Source organism: Brachyistius frenatus, unplaced genomic scaffold (assembly GCF_029030835.1).
Source record: "Brachyistius frenatus isolate BFR_SWC_R1_liver_20210118 unplaced genomic scaffold, ASM2903083v1 Contig_39, whole genome shotgun sequence".
NCBI classification, from domain to species: domain Eukaryota; kingdom Metazoa; phylum Chordata; class Actinopteri; family Embiotocidae; genus Brachyistius; species Brachyistius frenatus.
Window position 1 is genome coordinate 1,842,557 of NW_027210638.1, and position 16,169 is coordinate 1,858,725.

Below are 16,169 nucleotides of genomic sequence, written 5' to 3' on the forward strand. Positions count from 1 at the left end.
TATTTTACGTTTTATTTTCAAAAAGTTTCATTGACAGCAGTAAACTTGATATTTCCTTTTAATTTATATTTCCCTTAAAAAGGAAAACGCAAATTAACAAATTAATTAAAAACCACAATTAAAACACTCATTAGCTTGAAGAGACAAATAACTTTGTGCGAAATAAGTAACAACATTTAAGGCTTTTATTTGCAGTTTTTAAAAGAATAGATTCATCTTCATTACAGTAATCTTTTTTAAATGAGGTATTTCTGAAGAGAACAGACACATTTGGAGTTAAATATTAAACAGTATAACTATTGTCTCTGGTGTTTTGACATGACGCTCATCTCCAGTGTTCAGTTGACTGATAATCTCTTGAGTTCGTGCGTGCTCTGCTTTGAGCCCCGACAGTCTGATGACGACATGTCGTTGAGTTGCTCTTTGTGCCATGGCGGGTCCTACAGAGTGCAGAGATGCTCACAGTTTCTGTCCCATCCTGAGGAAAAAGGATGAAGGGAATCATTAGCATGAGAATCAAACTTGGCTCCATCAACTCTTCCACTCTGCATGGAAGGAATAATATTTCACATTTTTGAGCAGAAAGAAGATTGTGCAGATATTGAATAATACATTCTTTCTTTAGTTTGCCCAGAACTATAAACATAAAGCATTCATAACAATAATTAAAAGCTGTAATAGTAATGTATTTTCCGAGCTGGCAAAGTGCTGAGCAGTCATTAAAAACAACAAACATTTGCAATAAAGGAAATTAAAACAAAAAACAAAGGGCTACCGGGTAAAAGAACACATAAAGAGGGTAAACAGCTTCTCACATAAAAGCGAGTCCGTGGAGTTTAACGAACAATATAGAAATCGATAATGATTCTGCAGAGGTAATCTCTTTAGTTTCTCCACGAGCCTGTTTAGGCAACAGTGAATTTATTGTTGTGCATAATTTTGTAATTTTGTACATGAGAAATTGTAAGCAGTGTTTCAGAAAAACAAACTTCCTTTTCATGCACTGTACAAAAAAAAAAAAAAAAAAAAAAAAAAGGCCCCCGTGCTCTGCATGTTGTTCTTCTCTTCCATTTTCAGGCTGTATGCGTGGAGGGATCTTTAGGCTTTTATCCCTGCAGGGAACCAGCCCGAACTCTTTCTCTGTCAATTTTCACCCACTCCCCGATTCAGATGAGCCCTTTCTCCCACCAACCCCACAATGAAGGATTTGTCCTCGTTCTCTTTGTCCACCTCTGATATCTTTTTTTTTGACTGCTCCCTCTCTGCAGACAGCATGCAGCGTATGCAAATACATGCTCTTTTATTCGTCAGACTCCTCCCCTGAATGAATGCAACCTTAAATGAGGCCACACTTGCACACGTTTACAGAGGGGCCAGGGAACACGCATGTATTACAATCAGTGGATTTGCATGCCCGCTCTGACATGCAGTCACTCATGCAAACACTGAAAACAAGCAGACACAGAAATATATGGAAACAGATTATTCAATCTAAAGATTTACCCCTGTAGTTTATCCAAAGAAAAGATACCTCTCCATAATTAATTTCAATTAATTACCTTTAAAAAAATAAATAAATAAATTTTAAAAAAACTGTCATCCCTGCAATTTGTTCTAAAGAAAGATGGTCTAATGATGTTTAGTATAAATTTAAATTGTACACGTTAGCTGATGTGAAGCAGACTTTAACCAAAGGTCAAATATCTCTCCATGCAAGGGTACATGGGTACATTAGGTATCAGCCATAAAAACTGGTTGGATCTGCCTGAAGAAGAAAGGATCTGTTTGCTATGTAATTTCACTATATGAAAATATACAGGCCACATGTATATGCAAAAGAATTTTTTTTAGGATCAAATGTTTTTTACTCCTGCTGACTTCTTCTGACTCAATTATAATAAGACTTGAGTCACATTTTAGGAATTTGCATATAAGAGCTTCAGTAAAAAGACAAATCTATGTTTGCAGTGTAAGAAGTTGTTTTTCTCTCAAGTGTTTTATGACAGTATTTGTATATTAGGTCACACGCACGCACGCACGCACGCACACACACACACACACACACACACACACACACACACACACACACACACACACACACACACACACACACACACACACACACACACACAGAGAATGGGCGTTCAGATGTGTAGGATGAGGCTGAAAAATTAGACAAAAGTGGTCCGACAGAATGCACTGAGGAAGAGGTGTCGACTGTGTTAACTCTAAAGGTTGGATGAATTATAACAGTTTCTGATGAACAGAAAGCGTTCCCTCGCAGCTAACATTCCCAAGCTGGCCCGTGCCATCTGGGAGCATGTGTGAATGGGTGCGTGTGTGTGTGTGTGTGTGTGTGTGTGTGTGTGTGTGTCGTGGGGGGTTGACGTCTGCTGGACAGCTCTGACAGTTCGGCCTTTTCAGTCGTACATTACTGAGCCGACCGGCCTCTTTCCCATAGCAACCCTAACAGAGGTCAAAGGCTATGTAACCCCCTCCTCCCCCCCTCTCCCCCCTTCCTCACTCACCTACCAACCTCCTCCTCTTCCTCCTCTTGTACTCCAGGGTGGCCACAGACGCTCTTAACTCCCTGACCGGCCGCAGACAGAGCGGCCGCACCCATGAACTTGAACTTGACTCGATTTCTGACACAGTGATGGAGTCGTATATACTGTACACCTTCTTTTTTTTCTTTTTTTTTTTCCAGAAAAGTGATTACACTCTGAACTTTTGGTTGCTTTTCACGATTGCATCCTGTTTTACGCGTAGCATCAAACTCACACGCAGAACCACAGAATGAAATAAACTACAAAAAAAAAAAAAAAGAGGTCATACCAAGTATTCCCCCTAATTCTCCTCACCCTAGAACCTCATCTCCTGATATGATTACAAAGGGCTGCTGTATTAAAGGCTCAGTCACCTAATTCTCCTTCACTTTCATTGGAGCAAACAGGACCCCGACTCAGGGATGCCACAGCCCACAGACGTAATCTGAAAAGCCTGGGATGTGGAAACTTCTCTCCATCTTCCTCTAAGATACTTAACGTTGGGCTTTGTGCTAGATTAGTCTCGGCCAAAGTTGCATTAAAGAGCTCCAATGAGCCTCGCTTGACCCACATTGGACCTCATCCAAGACTATGGGCGGCCCATGAGCTGGGCTTTATACACCAAAGCAGAGCCGTTAAAACATTAATAGTGTCCACACATAGTGAGGAGGTAACCCAGGAGCTATATGGTATTAACATTTTATCGCTACTATGGCTACGCCGCTGCACCCACACAGAATGGGAAGTGAGCACCGGCTACTGTCACTTCATCTTGTCATACATTATAATTTTCCTGCACTGAAAATCTCACACGGCAAAAGCAATACATGCTTAATAAAAATGACGGAGGAAGGAAAGAAGAAAGAAAGGACAGGTAATTCCACCATTTTCTTGAGGGGAAATACATTTTTCTGTCAAATTCAAAGTTATGTACAAGTCACAGGAATTGAATAATGAAGAATGAATATTTAAGTATCTACAGTGTGCAGAGGAAGATTCAGGGACGATCAGATCCTAAATCCCCTGACACGGTGTCAAAGCTGCTGACCTCACCCTCCACCCGCTCTGTTTTCTTCAGACGATCTTGATTGAAAAATCTTTCTTTCGGAGCAGATTAACATCAGACTCTTAAGCAGTTTTTGCCATTAAGCATTTATAAGACACCATCATATCAAAATCAGGATGAGTTTACAATGACGGCATGTTTAATTGTTTTTTTTCTTCACTTTCTTTTGCTCATTTGCAATCACTTCATGTCACCCCACCCCCTCCCACCCCCCCTCTCTCCGCCCTCCCACCATATTGCATTTAGTAGGAATTACAGCTCTCAGTAACGATTAGACAAAGAAATATTCGGTGTGCATTTGCGCATGTGGCTCATTTTTACATCCTCTAAATACCAGAGGAAGGCGCTTGCTCTCCTGGCAGACGTAGTGAGGACGAATACATTTTCCTGACAAATTTGCTCCAGCAACCGCTTCTCTTTGACCACGCTGTCTGTGTCGACTGCCGCAGCTATCACATACAGTTGCAGACCGACCTCCCCCCTTTTACTCTTTTCAAACACACACACACACACACACACACACACACACACACACACACCAGTCATCCATGCCCAGCGCCTTGCAGCTGCAGCCTCCCTCAGCATGGCACTGCACAGGCTAGCACGAGCTAACTCCATCAGCAAATGCAGGGATAACACTCAAACATGGCTGCCCATGTGCTACACCTGCTTTACATACGCGTATACATTTTAGGCTCTGCTGTCTTTAACCCTTTCTTGGTATGTCAGTTTGACTTTTCAAAAACAACAATTTCATCATTTCCCTTTCTGGTTCTCTTGAACGTACCATGAAGATCTGCAACAGAGACGTAGCATGGAGCGAGCTATAGTAGCTCCAAGATTAATTTCTTGACTTGCGTTCTCTCTTCTGTCAAATCTGCCTGAAGCAATACGCTGTATATCACAGATGAGCAGCACAAACGCAATTATAAAGACAGCTCTGGGTCTTTTATGTGAATAAGGAGAGGGAATAATCTTTTGACATGTGGGCTGCACATGCCTTACACATTTTGTGGTGGAGGCACACGTACAGTATGAGGCTCATTAATAATCATTATCCGCAGGTTACATCACTCAGCTTCGTAGGCACACCCATCGCCTCAGCTGAGTCATTCACGGTGATACGCTGTGCCGCCGATTGTCTTGTGAGGTTGTCGTGACGTGTGTCGAGACCAACGCGTAGATTCAGTTTGAATTAAGGACTAATCGCATCCTGCTGGTAAATTGAGATGAGATTAAGGCGTGCATGGCTGATGAGTGGCAAAGGTGTTACCATCTTCAAAGAAATCGTAATGTCTTCATGTCAAAATGTATTTTGAAACGCATCACTGTGAAACATTATTGCGTCACACCTCTGATACAATCCAGTGGCAAACTGTGATTTACTGTGTGACAGCGTGTAGGCCTGAGCGTGTGCTTTTATATGCATATCATGTGTGAATGCATCTCTAATGCCTGGGAAATCCCTCTCATTTACCAGAAAATACAGCATCTCCATGTCTTTCAGACATGCAGAGGAGGCTGAATAGACTAATGAACAGTCAGGTGGCACTCCAGGGCCTCGACTATACACCCCTCCCTCCCCCCTCATCGCACACATATCAAACACACACATACACTTGCACACACATTAAAACTCAGTGGCTCGCCCGACCCCGGTGATCCGCACGACAGTCTAATGTCTCAGGCATCTGCTCATGTCTAGTCTGGAGGGTCTTTCCCACCCTGCCCCCAAGCCCAGGCCCGCCGCACCACCAGTTCCCACAATAGTGGGAAAGCAGGCTTTTCGAAGGGAGTGGGGTGGGTGGGGTGGTTGTGGTGGGGGGGTTGTCGGGGGGCAGCTATTGAGGGGGGAGAGAGTGAGAGAGAACGGGGCTGAATGATAATGTGAAAACGCACGGCGCTGTTCATTAACACACAAGCGCTGCAGCTGCACATGTTGGCCCCGGACACACATGCTCACGTGTCTCTTTTCTGCTTCAGGTTGCTGCCAGAGTCACCAGGGGTGCAGGGCAGCTCTACGCCACGATAAGGACGTCTTTCAGGGATCTGTGTGTGTGTGTGTGTGTGTGTGTGTGTGTGTGTGTGTGTGTGTGTGTGTGTGTGTGTGTGTGTGTGTGTGTGTGTGTGTGTGTGTGTGTGTGTGTGTGTGTGTGTGTGTGTGTGTGAGGTTACAGACACAGAGCCGGTAAGGATGTGGAGCCTTGATATTTGGCAGTGTCATTTTGCCCGTGTCAGATTTTGGAAGAATGTGACATTTTACATCAGTGACGTCTGACATTTTTATTCTGCGTGTTAAATAAAGTTACTAATCATGCCGTATGTGCAGAATTGGAGCGGCACAAGAGCTGCAATCCATATTAAACGGCTGAAACCAAATGCTTAAAAATATACGATCCAACAGAAATTCTGTCCAGGTCATCTGCAGCTACAGTAAAAAAAAATATACATTTAATGTGGCCCCAATTATCCTGAAGACACACACAGACAGGCATGTCTGTATGCTCACATGTGGTTGTAGACCGCACTCCAATATGAATAATGAAATACCAATATTACACACAAGGAACCGCTTTGTAAGCCAAAATGTCTTGTGTTTATAGAGTAAATTAAATCTAAGATTGTTTAATCATTTTAATTATCATCCCAGTACCCACGATGATTCCCCTCCCTAGCAAAATGCACCTGAGATGTTTAGCACTTGAACATGCTGCACTAAAATATCACGATGCAAATTTCACAACAAAAGCCGTTTTGCATGAATTACTGTGTGAGGTTTGTGAGGTGGAAACACGACGTGCAGCACAGCCCGGTGTGCACCAGGGAGTAAAGAAGCACCATGACAAGAGAGGATGGCAGGTTTCCTTCAACCAGTGCCAGCTCATTAATTTTGTTTGCTACCCAGCCCTCTCCCCCCCCCCCTCCCCCCGTCCCCACCACCACCACCAACTACCACCTCCACCTCCCTTACCCTCCACCACCCCACCCCCCCTCACATCACCCCTTAACTGCTAATTAGCAGGAGCAGAAGACAGAAGAGAAAAGGGAGAGGCCATGTGTGACTGGGGAGGAAATGGAGAAACTCTTCTTCTTTCCCCTCGTCCCTCCTCCCGTTCCCTTCCCCCATCACACACAGGCACGGAGTCACTCACTCCCCCACCTCCTGGCCACCACCACCACTACCACCATTACTACTGGTACCCAACAGAAAAGCCATGATGCAGCTCACCTCATATGCCAGCCCAGCCATTTTAGGTGTCGCGGCAAACATCTCCCAAGATGGCTCCTCTGAGCGCGCCCATACTCCAGGAATCGGGGTCTTTGTCCGCCTCTTGGCACAGGCAAAGTGTCTCCATTGGCAGTACAGATGGCATCAGAGGCTCTTGGGTAAAAAGGGTGAGGGTGGGGGGAGGATGGAGGAGGAGGTGGCGATTCCGGACCGACCGTTTCCCCCCCCCCCTCTCTCCTCGTTTTCCTTTAACGAAGGCTCTTTTCAGGAATCCCGGATCTTTCAGTGTAAATTGGAAAGGCTGTAACAAGAGCAGAGGAGAGAAAACAGAGGAATAAAACATGACAAGCACATAATACATTTCAAGGTATCATTATAGCTAAACATGTGATTATGGGTTATTAATGAACCTATTGATTCAATTTTTGAATCTCTGAATTTTTGGTTTTAAACCAGTCAGTCACCAAAACTTTTAAAGCTCTCACCGCCTTTACTTATTCAATATACGATCCCTTTTTGTCATGGTTGTGTGTTTTTTGGGACATGAGTGTGTATTTTGCAACAATAGAAGCGCCAAAAGAATCCTTCACATTATAGAAGCACAAAGGTTAAATCAAGGATGCGTCCCATACATAAAGCCTCGAGTGTTTTTATTCCCATTCATTAAGGAGGCACGCCATGTTCACACGCTACCTATAACAGGAAAAGACTTGGACTGCGGCCTTTTCACATATCCAATATCTCACTGTGAAACGAAGCAATTAGCCCGGTTTGACAGTGAGCTCTACTGCAATAGGTAGTTAACAGAATGAATGAAAACTCATCTCACTTTGGTGCTCTTTAGGCTTTAGTGGCATTCTCCAGGCTGAGCGTATGCACTGCGCAGCGCTGAAGTACCAAGTTGAAAAGTTCAGCTCCTGTCTACAGGCCGGCCCTGGCCTTCTCATTGAGGCAAGACACAATGTATCCCAAAGGCTCCAAGACTCGCCACGGCTTTAAACACTGACGCCAAGTGTTGTTTTTTTTAACCCTGTTTGTAGGGTGCTACACCACTCAACTGCATTATTAGGAGCCCACGCGGACATCAGTGCCTGAACAGAGCGTTTCGCTTCGCCCTTTCTTTCACTGAAATAGTGTTTTCTTTTTTCAATAAATGGTAAATACTCTTCAAAAAAAGACAAAAGTAAATGATTTACGCAGTGGAATGTAAGATACAAAAGATAAATCAAAGTATATGGGTACTGAATGGGCGGGGAGAGCAGCATGCTAGTGTCCTGAAGCAGGTACCTCCAGGGATCCCTGAGAAGTTATTCCTCTCATTAACTGTGACCAACAGCGATCAGATGAAACAATCTGTGCTGTTAAGCCTCTTCAAGAAAACGTACGTTCACATGTCACAGTAGCACAGGAGTACATAACAAATTAAAAATGGCTGAATTACATTTAGCTGCTTCAGGTTTAGGATCCTCATACGAGTCGTAAAGGACTGTTGAGATTCAGTATTACATCCCTGCCTACAATATCTGATTTTGAATCACACAATAAAAATGTAATCCTTCTAATCTGACATTCCTACGTCTGAGGACTCACACCTGCCATTTTACAGGCCTTTGAAATGAAGGAAGTTTGTGAGTTCTTGTTTGAGTCTTTACTGTTCGCCTCCAGCGACTGTGCGACCTGTTTAATATTCAGCACCATGTGGCAGAGGACCTGAATGGACAGCAGCCCTAACCGCCCTAAAATGGGGCCAATTTTCAACTGTGGGCCCTCAGTCAATTCATAATGCTCATATTAAACCGCAGTGAGATGATAGGAAAAGAAAGGTATATTTGGGACTACTACTTTATTTGCACTTCAACACGAGGTAATTAAAAAACAACCGAAAGTACTGTCAGAAAAGTATTTCGTTTAAAAAAAACAAAAAACTTTTTCATCATATAATCAACATCAGAGTGAAACATAATGCATAAATCTCACATATTCTGCAAAAAAAAAAGCTCTGCAACTATTAAATATATTATATATGTATGTGCTTAATTGAAGAGGAAGAAACTAATGTAAATGCAATAATAATAACACACATATCATTTCCTAAACCTCATTTTTTTTACAGGACATATGGGAATATTATTTTTTATCATAATAAACCTCAAAGCCAAACTTGTTCTTACCTTTTTGAGGTGAATGTCAAAGTCCACCTCGGTGAGTTTAAAGCCTGAAGAGAGTCCCCTTTTCTTTCAGGGATGAACACATCGTTACGGAAGTCATTTCTACTTTCGGTTATCTAGCTTTATGACAGGTATTTAACACTCATACAGCTAGATAACCAAAGACAAAAACGGACCCCCTCGCACACTCTCGTGCTGTAGCCCGACACGATGCTGGCGTGATCTAGAAGGAGGTGAAGCTGCATTAGTAGACCTGTAATACCTAAAACCACACTCCCAGATCATTTTCAGTATTTTCTAAACTAAAGCTAAAGAAGTCAAGGAGAACAGTTACATAACACCGAGTGTGCACAATAAGAGGATATGAATCATTTGATCATTTTTAGGCATGCACATATGTTGCTGCTCCAAGGAGCTACAAACTCATCCAGCCGTCAGATATTCCTGCCTGTCGTGGTGTAAGATGTGTGGTTGAAGGCCTACTGAATGCTGAGATTACACTGACCTAATTAAACTTTAAATGTGATTAAATTTCATTGAAATTCAAAAATATGAAATGGTACTGTAAATCTACTGCAGCAAGAAAATACAAACATTATTTTGTGTTTATTATAGAAGGGGCAATGCTCATGTTAGCATCTTTATGCAACTGACTACCAGCTAAAAATTTTTTTATAAGAAAGTGGACAATATTATAAATATTTACTCTTTTAAACTTAGAAAATGTATTTTAAATCATTTTATACATTTATTTGCATTAAAAAAAAATATCCACCTGCACGACAAGATATGTTCCAGTTTAGACAATACACTCAGTTAATTCGTAGGACAGGCCTGTGTTCTGCAGAGCTAATCTAAACTTCCCTTTCATACACAATATTTAGTTTTTCTATTTAGGACAACATTAGGACTACATACTGACCTGTCATGTGCTATTTTACAACAATAACAACTTCATATAATATTCTAATAATACCATAAATATACACTAAAGACCTATTCACACATATAAGCTTTTAATATTAAGAATAACATTTTTTTTTTCACAACAGCCTGTTTTGTCTGACTGGAAGATCTTGTGTGACCAAACTAAGACGGCCTGAGAGGATGACCATGAACCTGACACCGCGTTAGGTGAGGAAATGGCTCTTTAATGCAGCAGGCCACATCAACAGCTGAATCTTATTATAAAAAAAAACAAAAAAAACGACAAAAATAAAATCTTCTAAATCTAAACTGAGGTTGAAGATGTTTGAATTTGCTCTTGGTGCTCCTGGGGGCAACGAATCCTTACTTTTAATGAGAGTTGAGATTGGCCTACTTCTTCTAAAACTAGACCATTTCACATCACAAGGATTACCCGCATTACGAAAAACAGTTTGTTCTTGATCAGAATAATAGGCTGAGGAGGATGTGTAGCCTATAAGGTTTTAGTACTTTATAGATCAAAGGTTTTGGTCTGTTGAAACACAATATGTATGCGTTAACCTCATTGTTAATGAAACACATGGGCGTTTCTGGCGGTTAAATTATATGTTTCCTTCCGTAGAATCAAATTAAAAGGTAAACTGAGCAAAACATCATAAGAGTGCTTTAAGACACATGGACATGGCATTTGAACAGATTCAAAGCTGGTGAAATGTAGTGCTGTGTACGTGCATGATGTTGTCTATTTCCAGAGGCGTTTTCTTACCCGTTTCAGAAGCAAAGCAAACTCTGGGGGCAAATGTCCGCAACTTTGGGTCGTGCTGAATTTTCCAGATGGATTTATTTGCGTTTCCATCGGGCCCTCGTTGGGAGTCAGCGCCGCGGCTCTCAGATGCGTCCGTTTCCATCCTCAGTCCTCCAGCCTCTGCCTCTCCTCCAGCCTGCGCGCTGCTTCCTCTACTGTCTGACAACTCGCTCCCGCACTGACGTCATACCAGGAGCACAGCGGCGCGTTGACCAATCACAGACTGCGGCTGCACCAAAGAACGTCTGGTTTCGGGAAGATATCTCACTCTCAACTGTTTTCTGTTGCTTTTGTTAATTTACCCACCACTACTACTACTACTACTACTACTACTACTACTACCACCAGCACCACTTCTAGTAAATAAAATAATGAAACAATACTAATGATAGCCATTGATATTACCAAAAGATGCACAAGACACAACTATTTTTCACTAGATGACAAAACAACTTACACATGAAGATACATTTCTGGAGCTTTCAATCATATCACACAAATTTCCATCATCTGATGGAGTATGGCTCATAAAAATTGCGTGTGTTCAAAGACTTTAAAAGCATCTTATCCATGCTATCTTTAAAGTTGAAATTAAAACTTAATACTTGATCTTGGCCATTTTTGTTTCTGGGACTCGGTTCTATGATTCTACAATTTTCAGAGGAAAGCTTTAAAAGACTGCATTGAAAATCAATAATTGCATCAAAATGTCCAATGTTTTGTTACCCTTTTAAGCGGTTTTATCATATTAGATGCTAAAATGAAGTTTTTAACAAATATAGTATTTTTTCCACGTTATTGTGCTCCCTCCTCCGAGGACAAGTTCCACATATCTCCTGATAATTTAGTGAATGTGTGATCTTAATGTTGCTACACTGCCATTAAAGAATAAACAGTTTAAATAGTGACACAGCAAACGTGTCAAATACAGGATTTGCAGGTATAACTGCAGATCTGGTGACGAGAGGCAAACAAATTGTGTTTTTTTTTTTGTTGTTGTTGTTGTTGTTGTTTTTTCACTTTATCACTGCAGTTGCTCTCTGCTTTAGATTGCATGTCATTATGCTATTGTAAATTTGGCAAAAGATGTGCACAAGGAAAAGATTTGGCGCCTTAAAATGTTCACGTGGCTTCGCAGCCACAAGCTGGAGTACGGTGTGACCGCTCTTGTTAAATAAAGGATCTTTGAGGTCTGAAGCGTTTGTGGCATGTGTGGGAAATTAACATGAGGGTCCACGGACAAGAGTGGCACGAACAGTTCCCTCCAAATCAGCCCGGTCAGAGGAAAATGTTTTCGGAACGACTTTAATGTTTTAAACTACAATGGCACCAGAGATAAATTCATTCCCAGCATGTCACGTGCTGTATTCATGTTAACAGAAAATAAGAGCAGACTTTAAGACGCGATTGGCGTAACAGTTAACTTCTCGTCCTCTCTAAGTATTTCATTTAACCGCAGCTCCTATTGAATTCCACTCTATAAATATATTGTGTTGACCATTTATTTTGTTTTGACCTATGAGTGGGCAGACCCGTTTCTTCAGGTATTAAAATTGTCCTGGCTCAACCGGGTCAGTGTAAATTAGGCAATTATGTTTGGAGTCACAGCGGAAATAATGCATTTGAGTTGGATTGTGACCTGCAATGCACATATTAATATTTCTAAAACTCCTAGATTGAAATTTTACACCAAACATCTTAGAATCTAAAATTCTTTAATTAATCACTCTTGAATAATTGTTTAAACAATGATAATTCCCTTTCTTTCAGGCTCTTTTGCCCCATTAATTCATGTATTTATTCCATGTGGTGCCCTTGAGCACAGAAACCTGTCTGCCACAACACATGATACACAACTGTCTATTTTTTTTTTTTTTTTTTATCAAAGAAACATTTCCTGTTGGTGTAGTGGAACAATTTCAATCACACATTGAAAACATGTTTAAAAACGATATAATTTTTACTTTAGTCATACTAAATAAATGTGCAGCTATGTGGTGTTCAACCAAAAGCAATAATTGTTTTATTAACATAATATCCGGACCAATCCATGGGCAACATGACACAAAGACATGCACGGGGCACAAAGCCTTTCAAGTATATGTGCAGTTTGTGGTCTCTTTCTTACACACAAACACACAAAGGGGCAGCTGAGTGGCTGTACAGGTGCAGGAGGTAAACTTCAAAGTATTCCAAAGATGATGTCAGGCTGAAAGAGGGGGAAAAAAGTATGATTTTAATATACTCTGACACGTTAACCGTGCCGTCTCATTGATGCAGTCAGTCACTCACACGCTGGAGGAGATGCTGTCCCGTGAAAGAGAAATTGTCTGGAGGCTGGCCATCCTGTCCTGCTGCCTTGCAGCGTAGGTAACCGTAGAGGTTGGCCGCCTGGAGGGAAATACTGGCTACCACCAGTGACTGGGGAAGACAGACAGATGCATTTAAAGCAGTATTTTCACTACGTTTGTGGAAGGGACATGTATTTTGAGGGGGTTTTGGAGGTAATCCCCTCCAAAAGTTTTACAATTTTTCAATAAAGAAATATGCAATTTCATGTCATTTTTGACTAATGTTGTTACCACAACTGTGTGAAAAAAAAAAATAAAGCAGATAATAAACAAACACTCAAAAGCCTTAAGACAAAACGTGCAAAAGAAGTCTACTGGTGAACGAGTGCAACCATTAGATCTGGAGAAGAGTCTTTAAGGTAATTCAATGCTCCACACAATGGTGGGTGGTAAACAAAACAGCTCAGCCTCATAATGGTCGGGAAAACCCTGAGCTATAGTTCTGCAAATGTACAGCAATGCACACAAGCAACAGCTGTCTCACCAGCCATTTAATCTTCAGGGAGAAGAGGGAGGTGAAGAAGAAGAAGGTCCAAATGAGAGGACAGATGATTAGGCCCAGCCAAAATATCCTTGCCTCCACCTCTGTGCCAGTGTTACTACCCACAGATGTCTGCAAACACACAGAAAGCCCAATGTTTATTACCCCAAAAATGCTTATCCACACTCAAAGTGGCACAACAGTGTCTTACTTTTTTGGCCTCAAATACCCAGAGGCTCCTTCCATCGTCATCAATCTGATTCCACCAGCGCAGCCCCACCAGCAACCGGCCGGTCACATTCTGAAACAACACAGGACAACTGTGAGAAATGAAAACCAGTGAGGTGGAAAAAAGTGATTGTTGAGGTGTACAGGATGGTTAGGACAAAAGAAAGTGAAGAGCATTAGTAGGAGACCTAAAGATGACCTCTTACCTTGACAGACCAAAAGTCAAAAGACAGCAGAGCGATGATCAGAACAAAACACGACGCAAAGTTCTTGCTGATCCAGTCGCACAGCAAATAGACGACAATGGCGACCACTCGAAAGAAAAGGTGGAAAAAGGAGGCCAGTGGGTGTCTGAAACCAAAAGCACGGGATTAGAAAAGATGAATGAGAACCCCAAAATGTCCGTGAAGCAGGTAGAGTTAGAGCAGGAAGGGGTAAATATGCTGTAACAAAGATATACATTTCATGATAGAAAGATAAAATAATATTTTCTATAACTGAGAAAAATCAACCATACAGTTGCAATTAAAAATATTTGACCTCCCTAAATCAATGCATTTTTGACAATAAAATGCTGAGCACACTAATTGTATTAACTACTCCAAAAATGCCCATTAGCATTATTCTACCCCAACTTTCCATTTAACACTAATGTCTTTTGACCTTTTTGACCTCCAATAAATATTTCTAGTACTTTCTCACAATCTTCCGACACCTCTTTTCGTCTAAAACTTCCAGTCCACGCTGTTTTCTTTAAATCCCACCAAAGATTTCTCTTTGGGATTCCAACATGGAGACTGAGATGTCCTCTCAAGGACGTTCCAGTAATGATTCCTGAACCAGGCTTTGATTGAGCGTCCAAGTCCAATCATTTGGTTTTCACACTCGGGACATAACGAGCATCCAAGAATCCATGATGCCAATTATCAGTTCCTGCAGCAGCAACGCACCCCAACAACATGACCCTACAGTCATATTTGACTGTTGGGATGGTGATTTTCTTGTCATACACTTGAAGGCATTGTCCTTCTTTTGCCATTTCTTGCCGATTCATTAGAGCAAACAGTTCCAGTTTAGTCTCATGAATCCACAAAAAAAGAGCTCAGCAGGCCAATCCACATTGTTGTTGTTTTTGTTGATGCCATATTTACTGTAAGTCACCATTTAATTAGCTTTTTTGGTCAATGTGTAGAGGTTGCTTGTTCAGTCTTCAGTAGTTTGTACTGATACGTCAGGTCCTCCTGCAGAGAAATGTTCCTTCCTTCCACACAGGAGAGTTTGCTGCTCTACCATGATGTTTAAACGTGCACAAGATGCTGCCAATTGTGTCTCTTGGAACATGAAGTGTCTTGGAAATCTTTTTTTTTTTTTTTTTTCCCTTAAACCACATCCTTTAAAAAATAGTTTCTCCTCTTAGCTCTTTAAGACAGCTCATTTTCCTGTGCCATGTTTGATAACCAACTTAAACAACGGCAAAGGTGATTTATGTATCAAAGCTGAAACAAATTCAGTGTCTTTAGCAGAGCTCTCAAACTTTTGCAGCATTCAAACAATCTGCTTTCCTTATATAGCAAGCAATTAAAACGGTAATATTATACAGAGGTTGACCAAAACAATCCAGCAATTTCATAATGTCACTCAACTCAAATATAATTTATAAATATGAATTCAAGATCATCAAAACATAGGCTATTAAATGTGCAAACCCCCCCACACATATTCTGCAGGGTTCAATAGTTTTGCTATGACAGATAACTTGTCCATGCAGTTGAGATTTACTTAGCACATTTCATTTCATTGAGATGGAACTAATTGCACGAATCTGAAAACAGCCCTCAGTGATTTTTATAGTAATGAAAGAAAAACACTGTATAAGACAAAATAAATGATGTGATAGTATCTCCTGCAGTGCACCTTATTACTGCGCTGCTCCGCGCCCTCTCCTGCTCGTCAGCTGCAAAGTCCAGCTCAACATCCTCTGTATCATCCGCCATCGTCTGCCAAGAAGCAACGACACAGCAGCATTAATCCTCCATGCTAATACAATGCAGGCAAACACACAATACATTTAGAGGTAGGCAAAAAAAAAAAATCGCAATTCTTCATGATCGGCAGATGCGTTAAGCAAAGCTACCAAGTACCATTTAATGGAAGGGTGATTGTATTAAATGACTAGAGTAAGCCAGGTGTTACAGTGAAATCAAACCGACAGCGACAGCGACCTCCTCCTTCACATCCACACCAGGAAGCTGGACTTTAATTTATTTCACGGTTCAGATGACTCAGCGCCTGGTTGCAATGCGGTAAAAAGCGGACAATCGATGTACATTCTGCTTCAGCAAACAATACCAGGAGTACAAAAAAAATG

At 41.4% G+C, this 16,169-nt stretch overlaps 1 protein-coding gene and 1 long non-coding RNA gene across 4 annotated transcripts; both read right to left on the reverse strand.

The window, feature by feature from the left end:
* Window positions 1-10,851, reverse strand: LOC138622837 (uncharacterized). Its single transcript, XR_011311041.1, has 4 exons — window positions 10,703-10,851; window positions 9,013-9,232; window positions 6,842-7,142; window positions 1-478 (listed from the first exon to the last, which is right to left on the reverse strand). It is a non-coding gene; the product is annotated as an uncharacterized lncRNA (long non-coding RNA).
* Window positions 10,852-12,736: 1,885 nt separating this feature from the next.
* Window positions 12,737-16,163, reverse strand: LOC138622840 (Golgi apparatus membrane protein TVP23 homolog A-like). Of its 3 annotated transcripts, none has more exons than XM_069701932.1 (7): window positions 16,012-16,163; window positions 15,716-15,798; window positions 14,008-14,152; window positions 13,785-13,874; window positions 13,577-13,705; window positions 13,034-13,162; window positions 12,737-12,950 (listed from the first exon to the last, which is right to left on the reverse strand). In XM_069701932.1, the coding sequence occupies exons 2-7, from the start codon at window positions 15,793-15,795 to the stop codon at window positions 12,924-12,926; spliced, it is 600 nt and encodes a 199-aa protein (XP_069558033.1). In that variant the 5' UTR covers window positions 15,796-15,798; window positions 16,012-16,163; the 3' UTR covers window positions 12,737-12,923. The 3 variants fall into 3 exon arrangements, with proteins under 3 accessions (XP_069558033.1, XP_069558034.1, XP_069558032.1); XM_069701933.1 differs by having other exon boundaries at window positions 15,995-16,163; XM_069701931.1 differs by having other exon boundaries at window positions 15,943-16,162.
* Window positions 16,164-16,169: the final 6 nt, after the last annotated feature.